Consider the following 27,144-nt stretch of genomic DNA (forward strand, 5'->3'; position numbering starts at 1 on the left):
TACCTAAATCTATATAAACATATTATACTTAAAACCGCAGATACTGATTTTTTTTGGGTGTGTTGTGTAATGTGGTATAATGTATCGTCTATAACAACATACGTTTGCATTTTTTTATTGTCAGGAATATATATACACCTCCACTTTGAAATTTACAATAAATTGAACTAAATGACCTCAGTTGGGACAGCGGTATGATGTTGGATTTACAACTCTACAATCAGGAGTTCGATTCCCCTCGGTGAACCTAGCAAATACCCCGATATGGTCTTGCTGTAAGGAAACGCACAAACTACACTAATTTTGATCTGGTCTCTCGTTACCAATTTCTCTGGTTGCAAAAAAGATAAAAGAGTGACTCAAACGTTATGCAGTTTAGAACAGCGGCGAAAAAATCGATGTTCTTTTTATATGAACGTTATAAATGTTTTTGATACGAAAGTCGAGTTGTTTGTGAACCGTGCAACGTTTCGGCGAGCTTCCGCTCGTCTTCATTAGGTAGAATTTTTTGCAAGTCAATCATATTGTTCATTGTACAAGTACTCCAGTCAACTTGTTTTTGCCTCGAGGCTCTTTTAAAGCAAGTTCTTTGAAGTCACGTGACTGACATACCTCACTCCATCGTAAGCGCATGTTCATGTATATAATTGCTTATTGTTGAGGTTCGTCAGGGATATGAGTACGTAACATGACGGAAGTAGTTATTTTTGTGAGTCTTACTTATTTTAAAGTATGTATGAATTACAAAAGCTGAAACATAAAGTAACAGTCAATATCACAGTGTAAGATCTCACACGTCTTTACATATTCATGTCTTGTTTAGTAGTTTGCCTGGTTTTCTGCTCTTTCCATTCAAGCCTCACTATAAGTCACTTATTCTCTCAGGTGTGGTAGTACCTTTCATAGAGGTCGTAGGAATGCTAAAACACACGATTAGAATAGATGCAGCTTGGTCCATAGTTGGTTGGTTCTTGCAACTGTTTTTTTTTCTTTTCCTCTTCTTCTGTTCATATTTGTCATCTTAACATTGTAAATATAGAAACATTCATAACGCACAGCGAGTTTTAACGTGTTTTTCTCCTGGGACATCGACTGGTTTGTAAAACCAAAGTTTATTAAACTTGTAATTTTTATAACATTTCTGAGTGATGGCATGTTCAGCTGTGACTCTCTCCTTGGCCACAATCGCAGCAGTGGTTGCTGTGGCTTGTTTAGCCATAGGTTTTGGCACAGACAACTGGTACGAGATTAGGGTTAACAGAACTTTCATTCGCAAAATTTTGGAGGGAAATGAAATAGCTCTGAAAGAAATGGAAGAAGACATGAGATACTTCGATCGTGATGAGGGCTTATTTAGGATATGTTTCCCAGATAAAAAACCCCTAAATGGTAAGTTGTCAGAAATTTTCTCTGTTTTTTAGAACTGTTTCAGTGTTCGCATAGATGATAGAGGCTAGTTTATGTAATTGCGACTTATTAGTTGCTTAAACGTTTTGTTTGTCTAAATAATGCACTTTCAAACCAACAGAAGCACCATCATCTCAAACAAGGATATATTTCTTATAAATATGATCTGTTTTATTTAGTCAATTTTTTGTCAAGAAAGTTATTGAAAATAAAACTTCTCAACAGTAGGTTTTATATGACGTTAAAGTATTCAGTACCACTTAATAGGAAATTTTATAATCTTATTATCTCTTTGTTCAACATGAGTTTTCACATATTCCGTTTTGGAAAGCAAAGTATGCCTTTATTACTGCTAGTGTTATGAAGCTTCAAATCCATCTCGATCTGACTCTGAGCTGTTTCACTTTCAGATTGTTGAATTGAAATTGTTCTACTTTCTCCAAGTATGCTTAATATGGTCTACACTTCACTTGAAGAATTAACTTATGTTTGTTACTATTACGATGAGTGTACGTATTTTAATACGATTTTTAAAACGTAATAATAATAATAACAATAACCTTAAACAATAATGATAATACACATTTTTTTATCTCATACAAGAAGAAACATAACGTTGGTGTTAACTCCCTGTACCTACAACAGTATCTGTTCTAGGAAAATGGTTTCTCAGAATTAGAATTTAAGTTTTGTTTCTCTACATAACCAGCACGGATTGGTTTGGTATCCAGTATTTCTGGTTTTTCGTTTTACCGCCAGATAGCTTTCTAAATATTAGCTTTAGTTTAAGAAGGGTTGTCCTTTGTCCTGAAATAATAATATCTTTTTAACCAAGAGGAATACACGGTTCTTTTATCAATCTCAAAACTGGATATTTCTATATCGTTTGTGGCAAATATTAACTCTTATAATATTAATATAGTGTACTGCGTTAATGCGTAACATCAGAAGCTTCAAAAAAGGAATTTCGATTACAACGTTTTCAGGATGGTTTTATACATATATATATATAAGATATAGGTGGTGACGAAGGTGAAAGTTCAAGTTTCATGAAAATGTATTAGTGTATGTGTGCAAGTGACTGCAAATTTGATCAAAATATGTAGGTTATTTCAAGGCATCTGACGTTAAGTATGAAATATCTTGTTGTAAATTTTATAAACAGTTTTCAGAAAACATATAGATGGCGCGGTAGACTACAATCTGAGCATTATACATGTCATGTTTATTACTGTATAATCTGAGTATTATGTATACAAAACTTTTTACTGTGTTAATCTGAGTACTTATGCATACCAAGTTTCTTAAATATGTTATATGTTTATTTCGTCAAGGAATAATCATTATGGTATGTTTGACGTAATTCTTTTTGTTAAAATAGCTGGCATATCAATCTGTAAAATAAATATTGTCAGAAGGTAGAGACTTGTTTGTACATTGTGAAATTGTTTTATTCTCCTACCAATCCTGTGTTTTGAAGGATATCAACAATTTGCTGCAACGACAGTTACACGTTTTTCATCAATACTACATCATTATCTGTAAGCAGCAACATAACTCTACACAAACATCTTAGGTGTGAAACAAAGGTGACGTGAAAAATGATTTAGCGTTCAACTTAAAAGGAATGAAATCAAAACTGGCGGACAGACATGCAGCTACACATGTAGCATTGATAAGAATTTTAAGCAAATGCTCATTATTATCAGTGATATTACTGTAGCTATCAGTTTAGTCACCAATTTTGATTTCATTCATTTAAGTAGCACATTAAATCCTTTTTTTTTTTTTTACCGCAAACATTTGAGTTGAAATTAAGCGGTTTTTATTCAATAAGTATGAACATGTGACACCTATATTTAAATCAAATTGGGTGTATAAATGTAAGTTATAAAGATGTATCAGTATTCCAAAGTTTATAAAAAAAATCCATGAAAGTTAAATATGTTTTTCTATCAAATAAAGTTTCCGTACTTTAGATTCGAAATAAAAATATAGGAAGACAGACAGTCAATCAAAACTGGATACGTTATATCTCAGGTATTTCGTGATGGATTACATTGATAGTTGCTATGTGAAACAAGGGCTCAGTAGGGTATATCCGTTTAAAATATGTGGCAGTTTGGATTATCACAGTTAGAGATGTAGAAAGAGGAAAATCGCTACACTATCATTCCTGTTAATGACATACAGTTTGCCCTCCAGGCTGTTTTTACTACTGGACACGTACGGTGTGTCTTGAGGAAGCGCTTTTACTTCTCAATTTCCATAATATTAATAGAAGTGTCGGAAGTAATTTTTTAACAGAAGGTACACAGTAACAATACATAATAGAAATAATATTTCTTTCGTGCAATGCAAGCAGATCATTAATTTATTTTTATACTGTGTTTTGTAAAGTTGTAACTTAATTACTAACGTCTGTGTGGGTTCTCACTGGACGAGAAAATATCCACGACAAAATTTGTGGGTTCTTAGGTTTATGTGAATTAACAAGAAATTAGAAACATTTCCTTTTGTAAATGGTTGAACATTTTTTTTTCTTTTAAAATTAATATTTTGCGGACTTCGAACGCGTAATAATTCTGATACCCTGAACCTATTGTATAGTTTTTGTTTTCAAGATTAACTTGAGCAGGTAAACAGCAATTTATGTGTAATGTTCGAGGTAAAAAGGAGAAAGTTACTTTTCAAGATTACGAACAAACTATTTTTGTTCGTTCATTTTCAATTCGCGCAAAGTTACACGAGGGCTATTTGCGCTAGCCGTCCCTAATTTAGTAGTGTAAGACTAGAGGGAAGGCAGCTAGTCATCACCACCCACCGCCAACTCTTGGGCTGCTCTTTTACCAACGAATAATGGGATTGACGTCACTTATAACGCTCCCAGGGCTGAAAGGGCGAGCATGTTTGGTGTGACGGGGATTTGAACCCTCGACCTTCAGATTACGAGTCGAGTGCCTTAACCACCTGGTCATGCCGGGCCACATATTTCTTTCACCACAATTCCTTACAAAGTTTCTGCTCTGTGGGGTGATAAAAGAAGAATAACGCACGTGTGTTTTTTAACTACTGGGACCTTGTAGTTTTTCAAAGTATATTTCAAAGCTACATAATAGGCGATTCACTAAAGAGGTCGTTGTAGCTAGAATTTGAGACTGGTGGTGGTAGTGTGTCTATAATTCTTATATTAAATTATACGTATGTTAAGACCAGTTGGGTTAGTTGCTGCAAAGGTGGCTCGTGAAGTTTAGCACCATAAGTGTGAGAATCAAAGCAATGAACGTAAAAATACCACAATAAACCTTTAGTGCGTGATATTCACTCACGCTTATAAGTTTTGCCAACGCTGCTGCATAACCAGTGGTTATTAAAATCTTGCATTACTTGATTTTATTTGTTGAGGGTTCACACACACAAAAAACGTATGATAGAGAACTAACTTTCTAATGAGGACAGTTGGCTAGTCGTATTATCACTAAGCAACAAAATAGACATAAAGTGTTGGTGTAGCTGCATGTACAGGTGTGAATAACAGTAGTAAGGCACATCGTGTTATGTTTCTTTTTATCGCTAGATAACCTTATTTAGTTTAGCGATTCGGAATATAAGAAATAATTATATTTAATTATTGTTCTATTATTCGCTTAACTAGATATGTTGTGTTCTAAATAAGATATTATGCAGTAATATTGCTTTTTCTTACTGTTGTTTTTCTATTTTGTTTTGCTCTATTGTTAGTGGTGAACCAGGAAATATTATTGTGATAAAGAAATAAAAACTAAACTGCTACCGTGACTTCTTATTAGAAATGTTACTTTCTTCGACTGAGAGAATTACAATTTTACACAGGTGGTTAAGACTCTCGACTCGTAATCTAAGGGTCGCGGGTTCGAATCCCCGTCACACCAAACATGCTCGTCCTTTTAGCCGTGGGGGCGTTATAATGTTAAAATCAATCCCACTATTCATTGGTAAAAGAGTATATCAAGAGTTGGCGGTGGGTGGTGATGACTAGCTGCTTTCCCTCTAGTCTTACACGGCTAAATTAGGCACGGCTAGCACAGATAGCTCTCCTGTAGCTTTGCACGAAATTCAAAAACAAACAAAACAAATAACGGCTAAAATCGTTAGTTGGATTCTCTCGGTGGACTAAGCAGATGGCTTAATGTGGCCTTCTATAAGAAAAAACACACACACAAACAAACAACTATTTTACATCTCGCACTCTACTACGTAAACTTTGCCAGTTGACATTCAAGATCACGTTTTAATGCTCCCACGACTGATAGGGCGAGCATGTTTGGTGTTGACGGGTATTCAAACCCACGACACTCGGATTACGAGTCGAGTGCCTTAACCATCTGGCCATGCCGGCCATGGAGTAGAGAAGCCGTTTTAGTAATGAAGATAACGTAATTACGTTTCTGCCACAAACCGTATGTTTGTTTTTCATTCTTTTTATAGCACACACTAACATTAACCTCAGATTAGTTTCGCTGATACTTTGGTCGTCTCTATCGTACAAGTTGTTTTCTCACGTCGGATGTAGGCCATACATCAGATTGATTAAACGAATAATAACTGACGACAACATAAACTTTACGTAAACCATCAAATACAGAATGAAAGAAGAAACGTCATCCAAGATCCCTGCTCATTAATGTGAAATGTTCTGGTTTGATTAACTCTGAGATTAATAATGTAACACAGAGAGTAAATATAATTCTAAGCTAATTCCTCTGTCAACTATAATGTGATAAGATGTAGATGTTACTTCTAAGCAGACAAAAATAACGTATTTTGTTCAAGTCCTTTACTCGACTATAGGAAAGGAGAGTTAAAGGGTTAAGTTGTAATGGATCATGACAGTACCACCAGGGCAGTAAGCAGTTATAAAACAATGATTTCGAATGTGAAAATCTTTTTCTTAATTGTAACATGCTAAAAAGAGCACATACATGTACTTTAGAGCACAGATTGGAATTATTGGAAAGGACTATTCGGACGGTGTCAGAATATGAATAGTTTAATTAAAGTTAATGGTTTTTAGTAGATAATTATTATGAAATATCACTCTAGGTGCACTTATAAAACTAAAGTGTTCACCTAATAGATCATTTGAAGAGTATTTTTATCAGAGTTTTTTCAGACTACAGTTATGTATATCTAGCATAAACGAAAATTACACGGATACGTCTTGTTCATTTAAATATTTTTTGTTACTAAGCAACGAGTTTCAGATACGTGCGACTTGCAAGTGTACAGACCTTTAACAATACTGTAATCATACGAAAACAAAGCTGAAATTTAGCGATTGTAATAAATATCATTGAAATACAATCTCGTATTTAAGAAAATATTTGGGTCACATACACAGGTCGGCTTGGCATGACGTGTGGATTAGATCGTTGGATCGAAGCCCTTTGTTGAACGTGCTCTCCCTTTCATAATAAAACATAGCACAAAATTGGTAGTTTGTGTTGCTGACTGGTTGCTTCCCCTCTGGCTGCTCGGTATGACTAGGTGGTTAGAGCAATCGAATAGTAATCTGAAGGTCGTGGGTTCGAATACGCCATTCGCACCAAACATGCTCGCTCTTTCAGCCGTGGGAGCGTTATAATGCGACGGTCAATCCTACTATTTGTTGGTAAAATAGTAGCTCAAGAGTTGGCGGTGGGTGGTAATGACTAGCTGCTTTCCCTCTAGTCTTACACCGCTAAATTAGGGACGGCCAGCGCAGATAGCCCTCGTGTAGCTTTGCGAGAAAGTCAGAACCAACAACCTCCTCTGACTGAAAGTTCAAAGCTACAGATGACGGTAGGTAGTCTTAATAGCGTTGCCTTAAATAAACAAAAAAAAAATTGACGGTTGGTGATTAATGATATAGTAATTTGACACGATAGCTGATGTTCTGTGCTTGAAATGCTTATCCTTTAATTTTAGTATTTAAGCTGTCAATAATACAAGTAGTACAAATATATATCTTAACAGGTAATAACGTCGATTGTTAACATATAATTAAGAAATGCATATATAATTACATATATAGATGGGTGTACAAAATGGCTGTTTTTGCTACTAATATTATAACACATATTCTGACTGGAAATCTTTAATTTTAAATGACTGAAGTAAAATTATATTTGTATACTTAACTTAATTCACACCGTAATGCACTAGGTATATAGATGTGTGATTGATGGATCACTACATATTTATCTTTGCTTTCGTTCATTAGATATTGGAATTATGGTAGTTGTGTAGTTTCCGACTATTTTGTGAGGGAATTTATCGTTCTTTCGTTTTACTCTAAGGAAATAGAGCGTTATTTGCAGGAGTTTCGAATATATTTTGACGAATCAAATATTGTTTTTGTTAGGATTCTTACGCAGATATTAAATTTATTTGGTGGAAGGTTATGAATGAATATTAATTATATCAGTTTAGGGGATTTAAATTTCAGAAAAGTGACTCACAAGAGTTTAAAAGAAAAACACAAAAACAACAACAACATTGTTTCTGTTTTCAGGCAGAGGGCGTGACTGGAAATATGCCAAAAGTATTAATAATTTTAAATATTGATATTTTAAAATGAAAATATTTAGTGAAATGTTCCGCAAAATATGGGACAAACACTTGGACACTTTGAATAATTGTTATGAAGCTGCGTTTTTTTAATAATAATGTCGATAGATTGAATTTAGTAATGTTTCAGATATCTATACTAAATTATCTTTATTCAATCTAACTAAAACGGCCCGGCATGGCTAAGTGGGTTAAGGCGTTCGACTCGTAATTTGAGGGTCGCGGGTTCGAATTCCGGTCGCACCAAAGATGCTCGCCCTTTCAGCCGTAGGTGCGTTATAAAGTGACAGTCAATCCCATCATTCGTTGGTAAGAAAGTAGCCCAAGAGTTGGCGGTGGGTGGTGTGACTAGCTGCCTTCCCTTTAGTCTTACACTGCTAAATTAGGGACGGCTAGTACAGATAGCCCTCGAGAAGCTTTGTGCGAAATTCAAAAAACAAACAAACTAAACCTGTTGAAAGCGTTACAGCTTAGTGACATATTTTCTACAAAAGTTTACAAGTTCACAAATTAGCATCTCATGTAAAATGATAAATTTTTACACCTCATATCCACAAAGTACAAACAATTAATGAACTTCTTAGCGTCCACATAGTGCTACAGTTTCACGGTTCTTTATCTCCGACTAAGTACTTTGTGCTTCTCAAAGTCTTTTTCTTATCTGCGCTAGCCATCCATAATTTAGCAGTGTAAGACTAGAGGGTAGGCAGCTAGTCATTACCACCCGCCGCCAACTCTTGGACTACTCTTTTACCAACGAATAGTTGGATTGATCTTAGAATTATAACGCCCCTACGGCTGAAAGGGCGAACATGTTTGGTGCGACAGAGATTTGAACCCGCGACACCCAGATTACAAGTCGAATGCCTTAACCCACCTGGTCATTTCTTAGAGTCTGAAGATTAGGTTATTACATTGTTAAGGTTGAGTCTTAGCGTTTACAGAGTAAAGCACAGGATTGAATGCTTATTTTAAAATGATTTTGAATATACAAACCAGTAAATAATGTTACAGCCCAATTCGAAATAATGGGGTGCGAAAGTACACTATACACCAGAAAAATATAGTGACATTGTTTGACATTTCGTAAGTAGTGTGGTGTCTCTAAACAATTACCAGTTTGGGAAAGAAATATTACATAACTTTCACAAAAATATTCAAACACGCAGATGGTAAGAATGTGTTCAAATTAGGGATTTATAATATTCAAGATGAAGGTATCCTTTTTACTTTATGAAATTGAGAAAAAAAAAAGGAATATGGATCATCGTGGTACCTCAGACTGTCCAAAGTGAGACCTGCAAAAAGTTGTATCCCGAACCACTTAAAGCCCTTATTTTTGTAACTGATTCAGAATATTGTTAGACGAAAGGACATGTTATTACTTGAGTCTCAAAATTTGTTTTAATATAACGTGTTCGACCTTTGTAGTTTAAAGTATCTTAGCCTAAGAAAAAAAAACACTTTCATTGTTTCATATTTCGTACCGAGAATAAATTTTATTTTGATATGTTATATAGTACTCGAAACAATTATGAAAACATACAGATGATACACATACAAAAATCAAAGACAATGAATAACTGAAGTGAAATATGTTCCATGGATTATTTTCTTCAGCAAAAACTTTGGTTTCTGCCATGTTCAATTTGGGTCCTAGTAATTATAAATGTATCCACCATACTACCGTTGGGAATGCCTCTTTGTTCTTTTGAAAACGTTATGCTGATGTGGTAATGTCTGATCGGTTGCACGTCAACCTATAACTCTAAACCAATGGTTCTTAACCTGGGGGTCGTGACCCTCTCGGGGTCATTTGAAGTTTCTCGGGGATCACGGAAGGTTTGGGAATTATTGGGGAAATCACGGAGCAGTTTGTAGTTTTGGTAACTGCTCGCCAATGAGAAACACGCTAAAGTGCGGCAGTTGAACCGCGTCGAGATTCTTGTTGCGCAATCACCTGTCTAATTGTGAGTAAAATTTTCATATATTACAACGTTTTGAATTGCCTAAATTTTTTTAACTATATAATATTAATACATTGAACTTAAAATTTAAATATCAAAGTTTCTATCATATTTAGTGTATTTTCTCATTATATATATATATATTATACAACCCTTACACTGAGTGAATAAGATGTTTGTATGACATTCAGTAATTCCATGGATTTTGCATTTGTTTAGCACTTGTAGTATTTCTCAAGGTCATTTCTTTGTAATATTTTCAGTAAATTAGGATCTTTATATAGTTTTGTTTTATTCTACCTTTACGCAAAGTTCACCAATACAAAAATTATTATAGGGGTCACGGTAATACCCTGGAGAATCTCAGGGGTAAGACGATGAAAAAGGTTAAGAACCACTGTCTAAACTATCGAAACATTGTTGATTCACTTTCTTTTTGTTTAGTAAAGAGGTGATCAGTTCCATAACATTCGCATTTCATGTGCACTGTTATTTCAAAATTTACCATAACTATTTACATATCTAAAGTATAGGCCATAAAGTATTCGAATTTTAAGATTGCTTAAGCAAGCAAATCATGCTTTCAAAATGTCAACCACAACGTGTTTCAGTTTCAATAAATTATCTACACGACATAACGACTAGATTATTCCATGAACAACAATAGGTTTATTTATGTTTTATATTTTTACATAAATACTTAGCACCGAGAAAGGAGTAAGGTTACACATTTTGTTATTGTGTCTATTGGAAGTAAAGATTCTTGAGTGAAGTTCACATCTGTTATTCTATTCAAATACTCTCTAGAGCTTCTAAGAATTAAGCCTAAAATCATGTTAATTTCAAAGCGAAAAGAAACTTTATTTTAGGGTTTTCAAACAATCTGTAATTCACCAAACGTTTATAAAATTTACAAATCACTTCAGAGAGCAGTATCACTTTGGAAAGAATAAAACTAAGAAAAGGCAAGGTCTTTTGAAATTGAAAATAAAACCTATAATCATATTCGATTTCAACGGTAGTATTGATTTGAAACTTAGCTCTTAACCAAGAATTTTCAAATTTACCAGATTTATTATGACACCAAAATAATCCACTGTAACGTAACCTCGATTAAAATAATATTACGTGTTATTCAAACATGTTTTCAAATCTAATATATGTTTAAGTCGTCTTTAATAAAGCACAGAAAACCATACACTTTATTTACAGAGGCTAAATAAGCAACATCTCTCAAATTCCTTGGAACTCAGAATATGAACAAAAGTATTTTTCTTGGCTGAAATTTATTCACTTTTGGCACGCAATGTATAAATAAAACAAGCCAATTTTTCCACTGTAGGAATTAGGTCACAGTTTTGGTAACTTACAGGATTGTTTTATTATTATTTGATAACACTGCGTTGCGTTTTTCTACCTTAATATACTAAGAAAACTGAGTTCTGTGAATCTGTTTTCAAATGTTTTATTTTATGTCATTTTTCAAACAATAATTACCTCAATATCTACTCTCATTACTCTTTTAAGGTACCTTTTCAAAGCACAAATACATACAACTAAGGATACGTTTCCAAAAGTTATTTCATGAGTTTGTTTTGAATTTCGCGCAAAGCTACACGAGGGTTATCTGTGCTAGTTGTCCCAATTTTAGCAGTGTAAGACGAGAGGGAAGGCAGCTAGTCATCACCACCCACTGCCAACTCTTGGGCTACTCTTTTACCAACGAATAGTGGGATTAACCGTACATTATAACGTCATCACGGCTGAAAAGACGGACATATTTAGTTTAACGTGGATTCGAACCCGCAACTTTCAGATTAGAAGTCCAGTGCCTTAACCACCAGGTTATGCCGGGCCTGTTAGATGCGACTCTGAAAGTGCCTTAAAAATTATACAGCATTTTATTTTTTTACTGTTGGCAGTCGAAGCGATGATTCTTCATATTCGAAAATTCTGTAACTTAGGCTTTTAAAGGTGGTTCATAGTATATTTTTTTAAATTTCTATCTATAATATCAACTGATCAAATCATGGTGATTTACGTTAATTATATTTAATTTATATAATTCTAAACTGAATTCTTACTCTTAAATATTATTAAGAGTAATAAATATTTTTATTTCTTGCTTTTCAAGCTTCTATGTCATACTGTGTTGTATCCTACTGAGTGCATAATTATTCTCGTGTTTCATGGCATGCACATGTTTTATTGACACTAAAATTGCGGTGTTTAGTGTCCTTTATGTGACGCCATTTTAGTGTCTACTGATTGACAGACAACACAGTGCTGGTGCGAGGGGTTAAAACAGTTGACCTCTCTAGGTTGCCTTCTGCCCCTTTTTAGTGAAATTATACCTTTGAAACGCCTGATTTTTCATATTTAAGGCACGTGCAGTTTTGCGTAATTGAAACTGATATTTTCTAAGACGTAATTTACTTATGTGCTCCTCAGTGGGATAGCGATAAACTTACAGACTTGCAAACGTAGCATGTGAGATTCGAATCCCCGCGATGTATACAGCAGATATCCCAAAGTGACTTTATTCTCAAACAAAACAAAAATTCTAAATATCAATTTTGCCCCTCCCTCCACTATCAACTACTGGCTCAGAGACAAGACTGCAGACTTACGATGCTACAAATCGGGCTTCGATACTCGTGGTTGTTAAAGCACAAATAGCCCTTTATGTAGCTTTAAGCTTAACAACCAAACTAAATAATATTGTTAATTTGTTTTGTTTGATGTATACTGACACACAACACTTTGATTAAGCAAGGAATGGTGTTATGTAGTAGTTTTGCACAGCTGGAAAGTTTGTTTCATACGTTATGTTAGGTTAAAGAAGGCGTTACGGTAACAGCGACTAGGGAGGAAGAGAAAAACGAAGACATGACAAAGGTGTTGCATTGTATGTTGTATTAGGTGTGACTATACACAGTGCAGAAGAAAACGCCTAATATTCGTGGTACTATTTCCTCAATTGTTCTATCGGATATTTGGGAATTTTCATTTTATTTTTACGAAAGTCTTCATTAATATTTTGCTAGTGTCGGCTACATAGTCACATATTCAGAAAGTTCAAGATGGCACATAAGCTATAGATGGCTTAGTAAAACTATTATACTGCTATGTAGGTGCAAACTCAAAAACGGTGCATTTCAGTAGTCTTTATACCTATTATTTTCACTATCTAAGAAATGCTATCTCAGAAAACGGATTTGTTCAGTTATGATAAAAAATTTGGAGTGAAAGAGAGAGAAAGAAGCCCAAGGGAATGAAATATATTTTTTACTTTTATCCTTGTACGAACTTAAAATTGATGACACCATGGAAACCCGCAAAATTTGGAAGAAAAAAAGAGTTTCACTGATTTAATATTTTAACCACTTGAATAAAAACCAGACTTCAAAATTTCTTTGTCTGTGCTCTGCTCACCATGGGTATCAAAACCCGATTTCTAGCATTGCAAGTCCGCAGACATGCCGCTGTGCCATTGGGGGGCGCCAACTTTACAAAGAAAGGGTCGACATTTTGTTTTTGAGTTCCATAAAACTTGCTAAAAGTTTTATCATTTTCTGAACTTTTTTCATAATGCTGATCGTACCGTCATAGATTTTCCTGGTATCAATAAAAGTGTCCGTGTATACAATGTATTGTAAAGTCCACTAACTAAATCTTTGTTTTTAGAGACGAGAGAGCATTTTAAATTTTTCTTCAAAAGCTGTAAACTTTGTAACGTTTCGAATTGAAATTTTCAACATGAATCGTACCTCATAAGCACGTGGACTAAACCGTGAAGTCGGAGACCTCTCAGGGTTTTAAGGTGTAGCTGACCCTATTTTTGAATCAAATAACAAAACTGTCACTCACATAACGCACTCATAACTGAAAGTTTGGAGTATGGTCAGTTACAACTAAAGAGGACCCGGCATGGCCAGGTGTTTAAGGCATTCGATTTGTAATCCGAGGGTCGCGGGTTCAAGTCCCCTTCACTCCAAACATGCTCGCCCTTTCAGCCGTGGGGGCGTTATAATTTGACGGTCAATCCCACTATTTGTTGGTAAAGGAGTAGCTTAAGAGTTGGCAGTGGGTGGTGATGACTAACTGCCTTCCCACTAGTCTTACTGCTAAATTACGGACGGCTAGTAAAGACAGCCCTCGTGTAGCTTTGCGCGAAATTAAAAACAAACCAAATCACTGAAGAGGTCCACCATGTGATTAAACTAAACATACTTTTCCCTGCTATTTTTTTTAAAGTTGATGGAAAGTAAATAACATGATATTTATATTTGTGTGGAATTTATTGTTTCTGTACTAATTACAATGATATATTTGTATTTACTATATTCGTGTTATAAACTAAAATGTTTTTCTAGAATTTTTTTTTTTTTTGATGTAGCACCAAACACTTTTCTCATAACCTCAGACGCTGCATAACAATGTATCAAGTTGAAATTGACAAGCGGAAGTACTAACGAGTTTTTACTCTTTTGTAGAGCTGGTTAATTTATCACGTGCTGTACTGAGTTTAAAAGTACAGCGGTTGTTGGTGCCCGTGTTTGTGTTATTCCCAGAAATACTATGTAGGTTAAATTTTAGGGTTACCTTGTAGGGCTTGTCGAGAAACTAGGCCAACTCGGGCAGTTTTGTGGATAGACATGTGAATTTATTTGTCTTCTTTTTTTTTTTGCATATATTGTGTTATATACATATAAAACCTAATGACCTTCAGTTTGAGAAACGTTTAGATAGAGGCATTGAATAATGAAGCTTACAGAATGTCTTTGGACTTGCGTTATGATTGCTTTTAATTTTTAAAATGTATTTTAAGATAATATGTATCATTAATTATACGTTACACGGGAATATTAATGTTTCAAATGGATAAACAACTGAACTAACTTCGACAAAACTCCGGTATGTTCCATGTTAATCTAACGAACCTTTAAAGTCGATCAGAACGACCAAAACTTGAATTCAAAACGAATTCCGTTACGAAGCAAATCATTCGAACGTTTATAAATAAAAAGTGTTTAAAAATCCTTTAAAATAAATTATTTATGATTATTAATATAAATTTAAATTTACTCATGTGTGTGTGTGTTTACACCAAATTAATACGAAAAGCAGAAAGAAAATAAACGTTTCAAGACATTAAATATCCTGTTAGAGAAACGGTTTACAGATTTCAGGATTATAGTAAGAGAGTATGAAAAAGTTATCTTGTGTTATGTAAGACTGAAAAGTTACTTCAGATGAAGTAACATTATGACATCAGTGAAATACTTTATTTAAAGTAAAATTGTGGCTATCGGGTATCGATTGTTATCATGATTAGTAGTCTATAGGATCATTTAAGTTAGTTTCAATAAGTTTGTTTCTCTTGATAATTAATCTTCTGTCGTCTTCAGAGAGAAAAGTTCTTAGAAGGACTATATATAGTAGTAAAGACTGTGGTTTGATCCGTAGCTTTTTTTAGAAATACTGGTGTACCATCTATTCGATTTTGATCCCTCCATTAGAGCTTGAATTAAGTAACCATTTGAATGGTTTCAAGAGACCCTGAACTACAAAATGTAGACTCCGGAAACAAGTGAAATGTTTTGCTTCGACAAAGGGTTAATCGCGTTTCATTTGAGTTTATTTATGGATAATATAGTCGGTTAAGCCATAACGTCACGAACGACTTGTCAAGCATCTGCATATTTGATTCACGGATATTCTCGACAGTACACTATGTTATAGAATCATAGCTTGACGAATATAATATATCTTTCAAAGAAGAGATCTTCATCTACAAAACTTGTTAAATGATTTACAGGTACAAACCATAACGTCAATAAGTTTCACTTCACGGAAATAAAGAAACCTGCATTTCAGAGTGTTCAAATGGGCTCCGAAAGTATACCCCAACCCAAACCGAAGCAGAACCCTCCTCGCAAATTAAAGGTTATTGGAAGTGAAGAGAACTCTTTTGACGCGAACCCTCTCCTGTTATTAACAAGATAATTAGGATTTATAGCTGTCAAAGGTTCACAGGCTAAAATGGGCGTACTGCAGGTTTCATGCAGTGTGGTTGTTACGTCTAGCTTATTTTCACATGATTTACCAGATATATATTTGAAATTCGGATAAAGTAAAATAATACCTAACTTATTCATAAATTAGGCTTAGGTGAAAGTGACAAACAGTTACAATCAACGAAAGTCAGCTACATCTTACGAAGTTTAAACAACAACAAGAAAGGATCACTACAACCTTTTACACTTTGTTTGCAAAGTAAAATTTTCTTGCACTGTAACGAAAACTTTTATAAAAGATGGTTTAAACATAGTAGAAGATATTTCAAAACCTTATTACACTACATGTCTGAATCACTTTCCTTACAAAAGTAATTGCCTCCATTTCGTTTTCAACATTTTGAGATAGCGACTTTAATACAATTTCTGTTAGTGTGAAGAACTGCGCAACTGTTATGCGACTGTAGCATCAAAGAAATATTAGATTTTACTTTGGTCGAAATAATTTCAAAGAAACAAATTGATGCCTACTTCGAAGAGTCTTAAAAAATGAATCTGTTTAGTTGAGGCAACCAGACCCATAAAGGATCCTTCTCGTTCTGCGTTGCAGGTGTGTCTGTGGAAGGTTTGTTTTTTTAAAAGTTCGTGCAAAGCTACACGTGGGCTATCTGCGCTTGCCGTCCATAATTCAGCACTGTAAGATTAAAGGAAAGGAAGCTAATCATCACCACCCACCGCCGACTCTTGGACTACTCTTTTACCTACGAATAGTATGATTAATCGTCAAATTATAACGCCTCCCACGGCTGAAAGGGCGAACATATTTGGTGAAACTGGGATTAAAACCCGTGACCCTCGGATTATGAGTCGAGTGCCTTAACCATCTGGCCATGCCGGGCCAATAAGTTAAGCTAAATAATGTTCAACATTGATCTTGATTCTTATTGGTAAGACATATTTAGAAGGATAAAGGGTGATCATGTTAGGTGTGTCGGAATTCGAACTCACGACCCTCAGATTCCGAGTCATGTGCACTGATCACTTACCTGTGCCAGGCCTGGCCGACTGTGGAAGGAGTAGTGGAGATTGATTAAAATATTCAAGAATAATTTGAAAAGCATCTTTTTAGGGAGAGGAAGAAGTAGCACGCTCGAGGTCTTGGTCTGCTGTAGATTATAGGTGGGAAATACGAAAACTAAGACAGTAATGCATAAAACGTTTCACTTTGGACGTCCACACGCCGTAAAAATATGATGATCCAGCTGATGCACCTTCGAGACTTGAAGTCATACGTTGGATTTTGGTCAAGTTATTGATGGACGAAGCGTAGCTAGGTAACCCCACGTTGAAACCCCACGTGCAATTTACCGGAAGACTAATTATTATTTTTATTGGATGTTGCGGCTCCAAAAGTGTCTTTATTGTCCTCCTCATTTCTTGGAAGATGTTGATGAAACTAACCATGCCAAATAATTGGATAAAAGAAGTCTGTTATGAGAAAATACTTCAAGATCACATTGTTTCAAGTCTTTATAGAACAGAGCACACATCTGTTTTCAAAAAGATGAAGCAAACTTTGATGTTTGTGGTCCTGTTGAAGGCTTTTAACAGTATTATCACTGAAGATAGAATCATCATCCTTTTATTCAAACAGAAAATATCCTATGATATTTCACAGTAGGTTTTTGGATGTGGGTGTCTCATCAGAGGGAATAAACATTTGGAGGATCTGAAAACGGTCATTATAAATGAGTTGATCGGGTCAACAGAAAACAATTATGCTTGCAGCAGCTCCAGTTAGGGATATGCTTGATATACTGATTGAAAATAACGAAAACCCATTCTTCAAAAACTTTGAATAAAAATGATTCTTAATATACTCCTGGTGAGATTTAATTCCAAAGAGATTACTAGTTTTTAATCAATAAATATTTTTAAAGTCAGTAAGTGTGGTGGTGGGTGTTGTTGATTAGGTGCATTTCTTGTAATGTGTCAGTCCAAAATTGGGGATAGCAATGTGCATACACCCCTGTGTTTAGTTTGGCACGCAAATCCGAAACAAGGAAATCATATATTATGTGCATATCGAAGACATTTACGTATTTTATATCACTGTTCTGTCGTTAGCGGGTTTTTAAATGTTATGTGGTGAAGATAATTCAATGTCCAGTCTACGTGGTGAGAACAAATTGCTTTTTTTCCCCCCGCTTAAACTTTTCTAAAAGTTTGAACACTTATAACCTGTCGTAAGTTTTTGTAGGTTTACGTTGCAAATGACGTTAACCAATGTAAAATAAGTCAGCTTTTACAACGTAACTCGCTAAGCGCAATAGCAAACATAGATCCACATACTTCACTGACACACACTTAACTTTTTCCTCAACTATCTTTCAGCTTACTTGTCTATCTTCTTGACAAAATTAAATAACTACAACAAGAAACACTCAATTTTTAAATAACCCCCTGATGCTTTACGGAATATCGTACTTATATTGTACACTTGTTCAATATAATCCTAGAAATTCCTAGATTTGAACCGTATGTTGTCCAGTTAACAATTAAATTAGGTAAATACAGTGTTCTTAATATCACTATAAGTTACAACAGTTACAAAATACACTCACGATATTCTTCTAGAATTAGTCCTAGAGATTATTTTGTTCACCCTGTTGTATGTATCTTATATTTTAGAACCTCTAACATTTGTACTGGCAGCGTTCTGACAAATTGATTTTGGTATGTTTTTGAGGAGTTGGGATACGGACCAAAAAGTCCAAATTTCGAGGCGACATACTATTAACACTTTTCCAAGTTTAAGATATTGCAGTATTATATCTTAACAGTCAATCCCGTTATCTAAATAAGAATCCCCCTGTAGGGTGAGGGTGATATTTGATTGCTCTCTCCGTAATTCTAAGATAGTTGTGGCTGTGCCTGAACTTTGAGGATCACTTGACCTGGCCTTTTAGACCATATTTCACACCCTGAACTGCGCCGTTCAATAAAAATGATGTTTGTTTGGATTAAGTTGTGACACTTAAGTTTGTGTAAATAATATCAATAAAGTATGGTAGAAATAAAGATCGTCATTGTTTAGAAAATTATATGGCTGAAACTGGAGTGTATTCTTTGATAAGATTGTGTTTTGAGGAAGAGAATCGTGGAAATTGGATGAATTGTAATTTAAAACGGAAAGTAAGACCAAGGTATTGTTGATGAAGTATGGAAATACATTTCACTATTCACGTAGCTATTCTAAGTAGATGTTTTAATGTTTAAATGAAAAATCCAAAGTTGCAGTGTAGGCTTGCAGTGAATCAAATTACATCTGACCTAAAATCGCCCTTAGAATCATTTTAGTTTTTCGAATTTACCGAAGATAAAATTGTAGGGATAGTTTCAGGTTTGTGGAACCTTAAATTTGAAGCACTGTAGACCTTTCTTGAAGAGATGTATCATTTCAGTATATTAACTAAACTCTTTGTATATATACATATTTTGAAAGTTCTTACAAATTCCGACAACTGCCACAGCAAGCTAACGTTTTCAGAAAAAAAAATCAATTTCTCGTTAAAGAAGCATTTATATCTGATGTCTTCCTTTTAGTCAAAACGTACATATCTCCAGTGCAGACAGAGTGCGTGAACATCGACTACTTCATTCCGGAAAATGAAATATCAGACACTTTTTCTGACACCAGATGGACCAGACTACGTAAGTATAAATATCAAATTTAAACTGTATTTTAAGATATTCAAAATAACTATAATGTAAAAGCTTTATATACATATATATATATTTATATTATTCGTTATGTCATGTTGTAACGTGATAAAATATTAGGAAAGAATAAAGACACACATTCAGAAATAGGTTTTTACATGCCCCATATGCTGATTCCATATGCAGGGTTTTTGGACCTAGCATATACAGAGTTTATGGGCTAATTCATAATAATAAATGGTAACTCATTTTATACATAATGCGTTGAGCTCGTAACTTCAGACGTGTATGCACACAAAAACTAGTATAAAACTTTACTGATCAGAAACACGTTTGCAAGTTAATGAATCATGTGTACTTCATAAACACGCCACTGGTCTGGCTACCATATATATCGTAAATATAAAATATATGCACAAGTGCATGTTGCTCAACTGGTTTAACTACTACTCTGCTTCGAGACGCGATAAGCCTGACTACATATAATTTATTCTTTTATGCCAACTTTACCGATATTTTATCGTAACAACGTCTACTTTCAGGGCATCAACCTTGCATCTGAAGGAATGTAGCCTTGCTCTGAGGAAATGGCTAAAGAAACGAGTTAACCTAGCGTGTAGTAGATCACTTTATAAAAAAACAAACAAACAAAAACAACACCGGGCAATAACACCGCTGATTATGAACGCATACTTAAAGTGTTTTTTGTTATGGTTTTACTAATTGGCGTCGTATAAACTGTAGCAACTTTTTCTGAACATATTTCTGCACGTTCTTCGGTTTTAGAAGCAATTTTGGATTTTAAATTGAAACTACAAGTACGAGTCTGCTTTTACTATTCGTATAAGAAAGTCCATCGTTTAACGAATAAATAATCTCTCAAAACTGACGGGAGTGGGTACTAGATGTTGGAGAGCCATTTCTGAGCGAAATATTACAAGAAGACTGTAGATAAAACACGCACTGTATTCAGAAAATCTGCAAGATGGATTCGTTATCCAAAAGCGCGAAAAACTTTCACAGAAACGTTCAAACAATAATATATTCCTACTGAACCCAAAACCTTGTAGTCATGCAATAGGTCTCTTGTTGTAGTTTATACAACTGAAACCATGAACTTTGATAGTCATGCAATAGCTCTCTTGTCGTGGGTTATATACCTGAAACTAGAACCTTGTAGTCACGCGTTACTCTCTTTTTGTAGGTTATATAAATGAAACCGGGAACTTGTAGCCACGTATTATCTCTCTTGCTGTAGTTATACAAATGAAACCAGGACCTTGTTTGTAGTCACGCAATAGCTCTCTTATTGTGAGGGCCCGGCACAAACAAACTTATTGTGAGTTATGTAACTGAAACCAGAACCTTGAAGTCATGCATTAGCTTTTTTTTTGTGGGTTATACAACTGAAACCAGGACCTTGTAGTAGTCACACATCAGCTTTTCTGTTGTGTCATACAAAAAGCCCTCCGAGAAACAAGTTAAAAAACAAAAGTAACTAATTACTAATTTTGCCACCATATTGTCCCTCAAATACATAAAAACAAACAAAGATAACTTGTTGGAATGTTTCAATTTTAAAAATACGTTAATGAAAATGTATTACAATGTACTAATTTCATCTTTCGGATACCGCACTGAAACGTGATCAGTTCTTGGAACCTATCCTGGTAATAACAGTTTATTAAATGACATATTTACTGTTCAGTGTATGAAAGATACGTAACAGTATATGCTTCTCTTTAAGAAAATTCCTAAGATCACTCACCTCCCCCCCCAGTGACATAACGACATGTCTGTGGACTTACACACTAGATACCAATTGTCGATACACGTGGTGGCCAGAGCACAGATAAACCATTGTGTAGCTTTGTGCTTAATTACAAACAAACAAACCTATGGTTAGTAGTCAAATTTAGGGACAGTGGCGGGCCCGGCATGGTCAAGCGTGTTAAGGCGTGCGACTCGTAATCTGAGGGTTGCGGGTTCGCATTCCCGTTGCGCCAAACATGCTCGCCCTTTCAGCCGTGGGGACGTTATAATGTGACGGTCAATTCCACTATTCGTTGGTAAAAGAGTAGCCCAAGAGTTAGCGGTGGGTGGTAATGACTAGCTGCCCTCCCTCTAGTCTTACACTATTAAATTAGGGACGAGTAGCTTTGCGCGAAATTAAAAAAAACAAAACAAAACATGGACAGTGGCAGAAAACCGTAATAGTTTTCCGTAACTTCAAAATAGAGTAAAAATACCTTCAGGCAAAACATATCTTGTTTTATTTTATTTTTGACATGTAATGGTGTCGTTTTAATGAATTCACTCGTTTCTAGTGAACCTATTCTAAAGGCTATTAATAAATGCGTAACCTGTATTACTAATAACTTCCTTTAATTTAAAATACATTGCAATTACATGTCCCAAGACTCAGTGTTTTTATACTTCCACTGATCTTTCAAGAATCTTGTTTTTTAGGTTTGAATGCTGTTGTTCTTTACTCACTAAAAATAACCTAAGATACTTTAGATGTTTGGATAACATGCGACACAATCAAGTATCCTTACGTCTTGGTTTATTCAGCGGGGGAACCTACCAATTACTTATTCGTTTGATTTGTTTTCCTCACCAAAATATAAATTTTAGTGTGTTTGAAGATAGTGTAGAGATCTAACCTGTGGTGTGGTTCACTAGTTCGAAACTCATCATTACCACCTGGAACAATCCACTTATTTATTCGCTTCATTTTAAAGGACGACACTGATGAGGTTTAAATTCAACAAAAGTAATTTGCTTCGGCGGAAGTTACAAAATACGTGTATTTACATCAGTGTTTTGAATGTTCTTCTTCCACGCAGACATGGCACGTTCCGTGATTGGACTGTACATCACAGCGTTCTTCCTCATCTTCCTCTCATTTTTCACTGGTGTGGCCGGATGCTGGAAGCGTTCCCATGGAAACGTCGTAGCAACTGGCATATTAGAACTTCTCGTATGTAAGTGATTAGTACTTCGATATCTTTGGTTGGTTTCTGATAAGTGTCTACTACGTGATTAGTACCGAAATAGTGTATGTGAAAATGAAAGAAGCGCATTAATACTTTTCAGTAATTAGCTGAAAAATACACAGTCAGTATATGATGTGACTCTTGTAATATAAAAGTGGAACTTCGAAAATTAATACAAGGTCGTAACTTCAAGAATTATTAGAAACATATTTGAATAATAAATATTATCATAGTTTATTTTAAACACTCTAAACGTTTCATGATTTAAGGAACACCTTTTTTGTACCACAATCTATGTTGTTAATAATATGAATTGATGATAACCAAGTGTAGACTTATTCCATTTGTCTCTAAATTATGAACTGTCAAATCATATAAGGCCGATAACATATTCAAATGAGGCATTAGTTTCAAAACAACACATAGTAGCAGGATTTAACTGTTTCCCTGGCTTGGGTATTGACATGAAATTTTTCGAGATGCATAATAACTTAAAAAACGAATAATTTTTGACAGTATTTAAAAATTACGAATCTAAATCGTTATTGGTTTTAAGTTTCTAAATATGCCTTTCCACAAAAGGAGCAGACCCGGCTTGATCAGGTGGTTAAGGCACTTGACTCGTAATCTGACTTGTCATAACAAACACTCTCGCCCTTTCAGCCGTGGGGGCGTTGTTATTTATGGACAATTCCACTATTCGTTGGTAAAAGAGTAGCCCAAGAGTTGACGGTGGATGGTGATGATTAGCTCCCTTCCCTTTAATCTTACACTGCTAAATTAGGGAAGGCTAGTGCAGATAGCCCTCGTGTAACCTTGCGCGAAACTCATAAATGAACAAAATGAATTTTCTAGGAACATGAAAGTTGTTGACGTTGTTTCTTATAGACATCTTCTATAACCTTTTGGGTTCCATGTTGAGCGCTTCACTAGTTCGACCCAAAAATGAAAGAAGTATACTTTTTAACCCTAGAATTACCAATAGAGTCAAGTGGATCTTATTGAATTGTAATTACATTTTTATAAAAAAATTGTTTTTAAAATTTCTTTCGGGTCCATGGCGTCACACATAAAGGAAATAAATATCTTCAATATCTCATCTAATTAATTACTCCAAGAGCTTTTAAAAAGAAAATTATTAAATATATAAACAAATAGGCAAGTGAAATTATGCTCGCTTTTTCAGAAACATTTGAGTAACATTAATCCACCAGTTAAGTACTATATGTTCAACAAAGATCCAGCCAATAGTTTTACCTTCCAAACATACATCATAAAGGTAAAAAATAACAATTTAATAACCTTGAAATTTTTCTACTTATAAAATATTAATGTTTTACTTTCAGCTCTCATCGCTGCTGGTGCAATGGGATTGTGGCATGGAGTTAACTATTTCGATTATCAGAAACTTCAGGACAAAATGTCGTATTTCGAATGGCCAGATGTGAGTATTGTTTAACGTACTTAGTAGTATAATGTTGAGCAGTATCCCTTGGATTATTCATTTCTTTGTACTTGAATTTGTTGGAAAAGAAGCTACAAAAATATCAGTTATTCAAAGCTCCAACCCAAGGAACGTATTATTATTCTTAACTTTGTTTAACGCAAACTGGAGTTTATTATGAGACATCTCTATAAAGTTATAAACGCAAATAAACTCTTGATCTGTATCTCCAGAATGTAACTTTATTAGCTCAATATTTTGTTAGTACAGATCTCTCAGGAGTTACTGACATTTTGAAAGATATCACACTAAATTTTTATAACACGTGTCTTACACTTGTCTAATTTAGTTGGCTCGGTTAAGTGTTGTGTTACTTGAGTGTTGCTTTGTACTACATTAATACTGCTTCAAGTACCTGGTTATATGCCCTAATAATTTAGTATTACTTCAAGTGCCCAGTTATCTGTTGTGATAACTGAATGTTGCTTTAATTTGATAATAATATATTTTCTGTAAGAAAACGCCACCAAAATTAAATACAGGCTTATCTACGCAAACGTGGAGATGCTATGCTGTGCTAGCGCTCAAGGAAGACGAAATAACTGTAAACGATGTATCCAGACAGTTCACAACACCAGTCATAACTTATCTTCATAACTCTTTCCATACATTACAGAAAATTTTACGCTTTTTTTGCGCTTCCACTATGATAAGACAAATAATAATATTTTGCGAAATGATAAATACTGTTTAAAAGATGGTGGTGTTCTTTGTTTTCCATCAGTTTCTCGTATTTTTAGTAAGATGCATTAAACAACACACATCTATAAAACCTCACTGTTATTTCATATTTTGAATTTGAATGATAGGCAAACAACCATTGCCACAAGAAAACTGAAATAAGAAAGGCAAAGTATTATAAATATAATTTTCAAATCAGTGGCTGTAACTACAGTTTTGAGTGTTTTAAATAATTCTGCAGGCTATTGTGATTACAATAACTAGCTCTACAAAATAAAATAACTTTTATGGTTTAACTTGGATCATGAACAGTATTCACACAAATTCTAGTATGACTGAAAAGTAAACAGAATTCTTGCCTATTTTATAATGATTAATTGGAAACAAATTGTTAAATGAGAAAATTTGTGGTGTTTGTTTGTTTGTTTTTTGAATTTCGCACAAAGCTACTCGAGGGCTATCTGTGCTAGTCGTCCCTAATTTAGCAGTGTAAGACTAGAGGGAAGGCAGCTAGTCATCACCACCCACCGCCAACTCTTGGGCTACTCTTTTACCAACGAATAGTGGGATTAACCATCACATTATAACGCCCCCACGGCTGGGAGGGCGAACATGTTTGGTGCGATCGGGATTCGAACCCGCGACCCTCAGATTGCGAGTCGAGCGCCTTAACCCATCTGGCCATGTCGGGCCTTTTTGTGGTATTAAGAAACTTAGTCTTGTGAAGTTAGGAAGTTCATTAAGCTTTTTTGCCAGCAGCAAATGTGATTTTTATTACATTTATCAAACCAGAGCAAAACCATTTTCTTGAAATGATGCTTCATACCAAAGTCAGTGGGCTTTAAACGCTAAAAATCGGATTTCGATCCCCGCAGTTGACAGAGCACAGATGGGCCATTGTATAGCTTTGTGCTTTACAAAGATGTTTCTGTTGTATATTTCTCTTAATACTAATTTGCCTTTTTTACGTATATTTTTTAAGATTCTGAAGCAACCAGGACAAACTAAATATTATTATGGCTGGTCTTATATACTTGCATGGATTGGCGTAGGAATGAATCTCATTTCCGCCATCTTGTTTCTCTGTGGTGCTCGTTGCTTACGTAAAGAGAAGAAAATTGAACAAGCTAAGAACATGCAGTACCTAATGCCTGTGTACCCTGACAAAAGACAACCATATGGCTATGGCTACGGATATCCAGGTCCTTACTATCAATACGGTTATGGATATTAAAAACAATATGTGTCTGAAGAACAAAATTTGGATATGAACATTACTTGCCGCTCTGAAATTTATTATAGCGTCATTTAGGGGTTGAGGATGATATTTGGCTTTTGTGCCACATTAACTGGGTTATAAACTTAAACATAAAGGCTTCAGAAGGTAGTGAAATGTTTGTATCTGTAGAAGAAATTTCGAAAGACCATACTTTTTGAATGGTATAAAACAGGTTTAAGAAAACAGATGACGCATTTCAAAAATTGTTTCGGGTTTTCAAAAGTATTTATGTTAAAATACGTAACTGGTATAATAAAAAAGTTGTTTATTGGGAATTTTTAATCTATTTGGAGTTATTGAAAATTTTCAAGAGAATCAGAGTTGAAGCAATAACAATTTGATTTATTATTAAGAGGTTTGTATGTGATGCATAGACGAACACATTGAATGATTCATCACCTGCAGGTGGCGCTGTATATACTTTGTTAGTTTTTTAAGGTGGTACTTTTTGCTTTTTTTACATAATTGTTCTTTGTAATCTATAAAACGACAGACTGAAAATACGAATGAAATTCTTTGTTAGATATCTGTACAAGCTCATTGTATAGGTGTGTAAACTCAAAGTAACGTATGTGATCTATATCTATGTGCCTATATACACAGGCACACACGTACATATATATATTGGGGCAGTATTTTATTATTATACTTTAACAAAAAGACATCTTTTTCTAATTTAATTTGTTTTATATGAATCTTGTTTATATGTTTATCTGGTATTAAAGACCAATTGTATTTTTCATTATATTCAAGAAAGATTAACCAAAATGTCATGCATTACGAAGATATATTTTTTCACTGCAAACACACTGTTGGAATTTTAATAACGTTTACTTAATTAGTTATATTTGAATAAACTTGCCAAAATCAACGTGGTAATTTTCAGTGTGTTAAGGTGAACTTAAAATGGTAATAATGAAAAACAACATGTGAATGTGTTTAGGAGAGGTTTGTATATTAAACTGTTATCAAATAA

General features: G+C 34.6%; 1 protein-coding gene across 1 annotated transcript; it reads left to right on the forward strand.

Moving 5' to 3' along the window:
- Window positions 1-653: 653 nt before the first annotated feature.
- On the forward strand, window positions 654-27,144 carry LOC143225899 (claudin domain-containing protein 1-like). The gene is made up of 5 exons (XM_076456085.1): window positions 654-1,389; window positions 19,589-19,696; window positions 22,555-22,692; window positions 24,051-24,148; window positions 25,872-27,144. The coding sequence occupies exons 1-5, from the start codon at window positions 1,149-1,151 to the stop codon at window positions 26,121-26,123; spliced, it is 837 nt and encodes a 278-aa protein (XP_076312200.1). The 5' UTR covers window positions 654-1,148; the 3' UTR covers window positions 26,124-27,144.

Source organism: Tachypleus tridentatus, chromosome 9 (assembly GCF_004210375.1).
Source record: "Tachypleus tridentatus isolate NWPU-2018 chromosome 9, ASM421037v1, whole genome shotgun sequence".
Lineage (NCBI taxonomy): Eukaryota > Metazoa > Arthropoda > Merostomata > Xiphosura > Limulidae > Tachypleus > Tachypleus tridentatus.

Excerpts from the sequence above, each read along its gene's own strand:
- LOC143225899 (XM_076456085.1), top strand. The coding sequence starts at position 1,149 with ATGGCATGTTCAGCTGTGACTCTCTCCTTGGCCACAATCGCAGCAGTG. Across the intron at positions 1,390-19,588 it reads AGATAAAAAACCCCTAAATG|TCAAAACGTACATATCTCCA; the intron begins GTAAGTTGTCAG and ends TCTTCCTTTTAG. Across the intron at positions 24,149-25,871 it reads CGTATTTCGAATGGCCAGAT|ATTCTGAAGCAACCAGGACA; the intron begins GTGAGTATTGTT and ends ATATTTTTTAAG.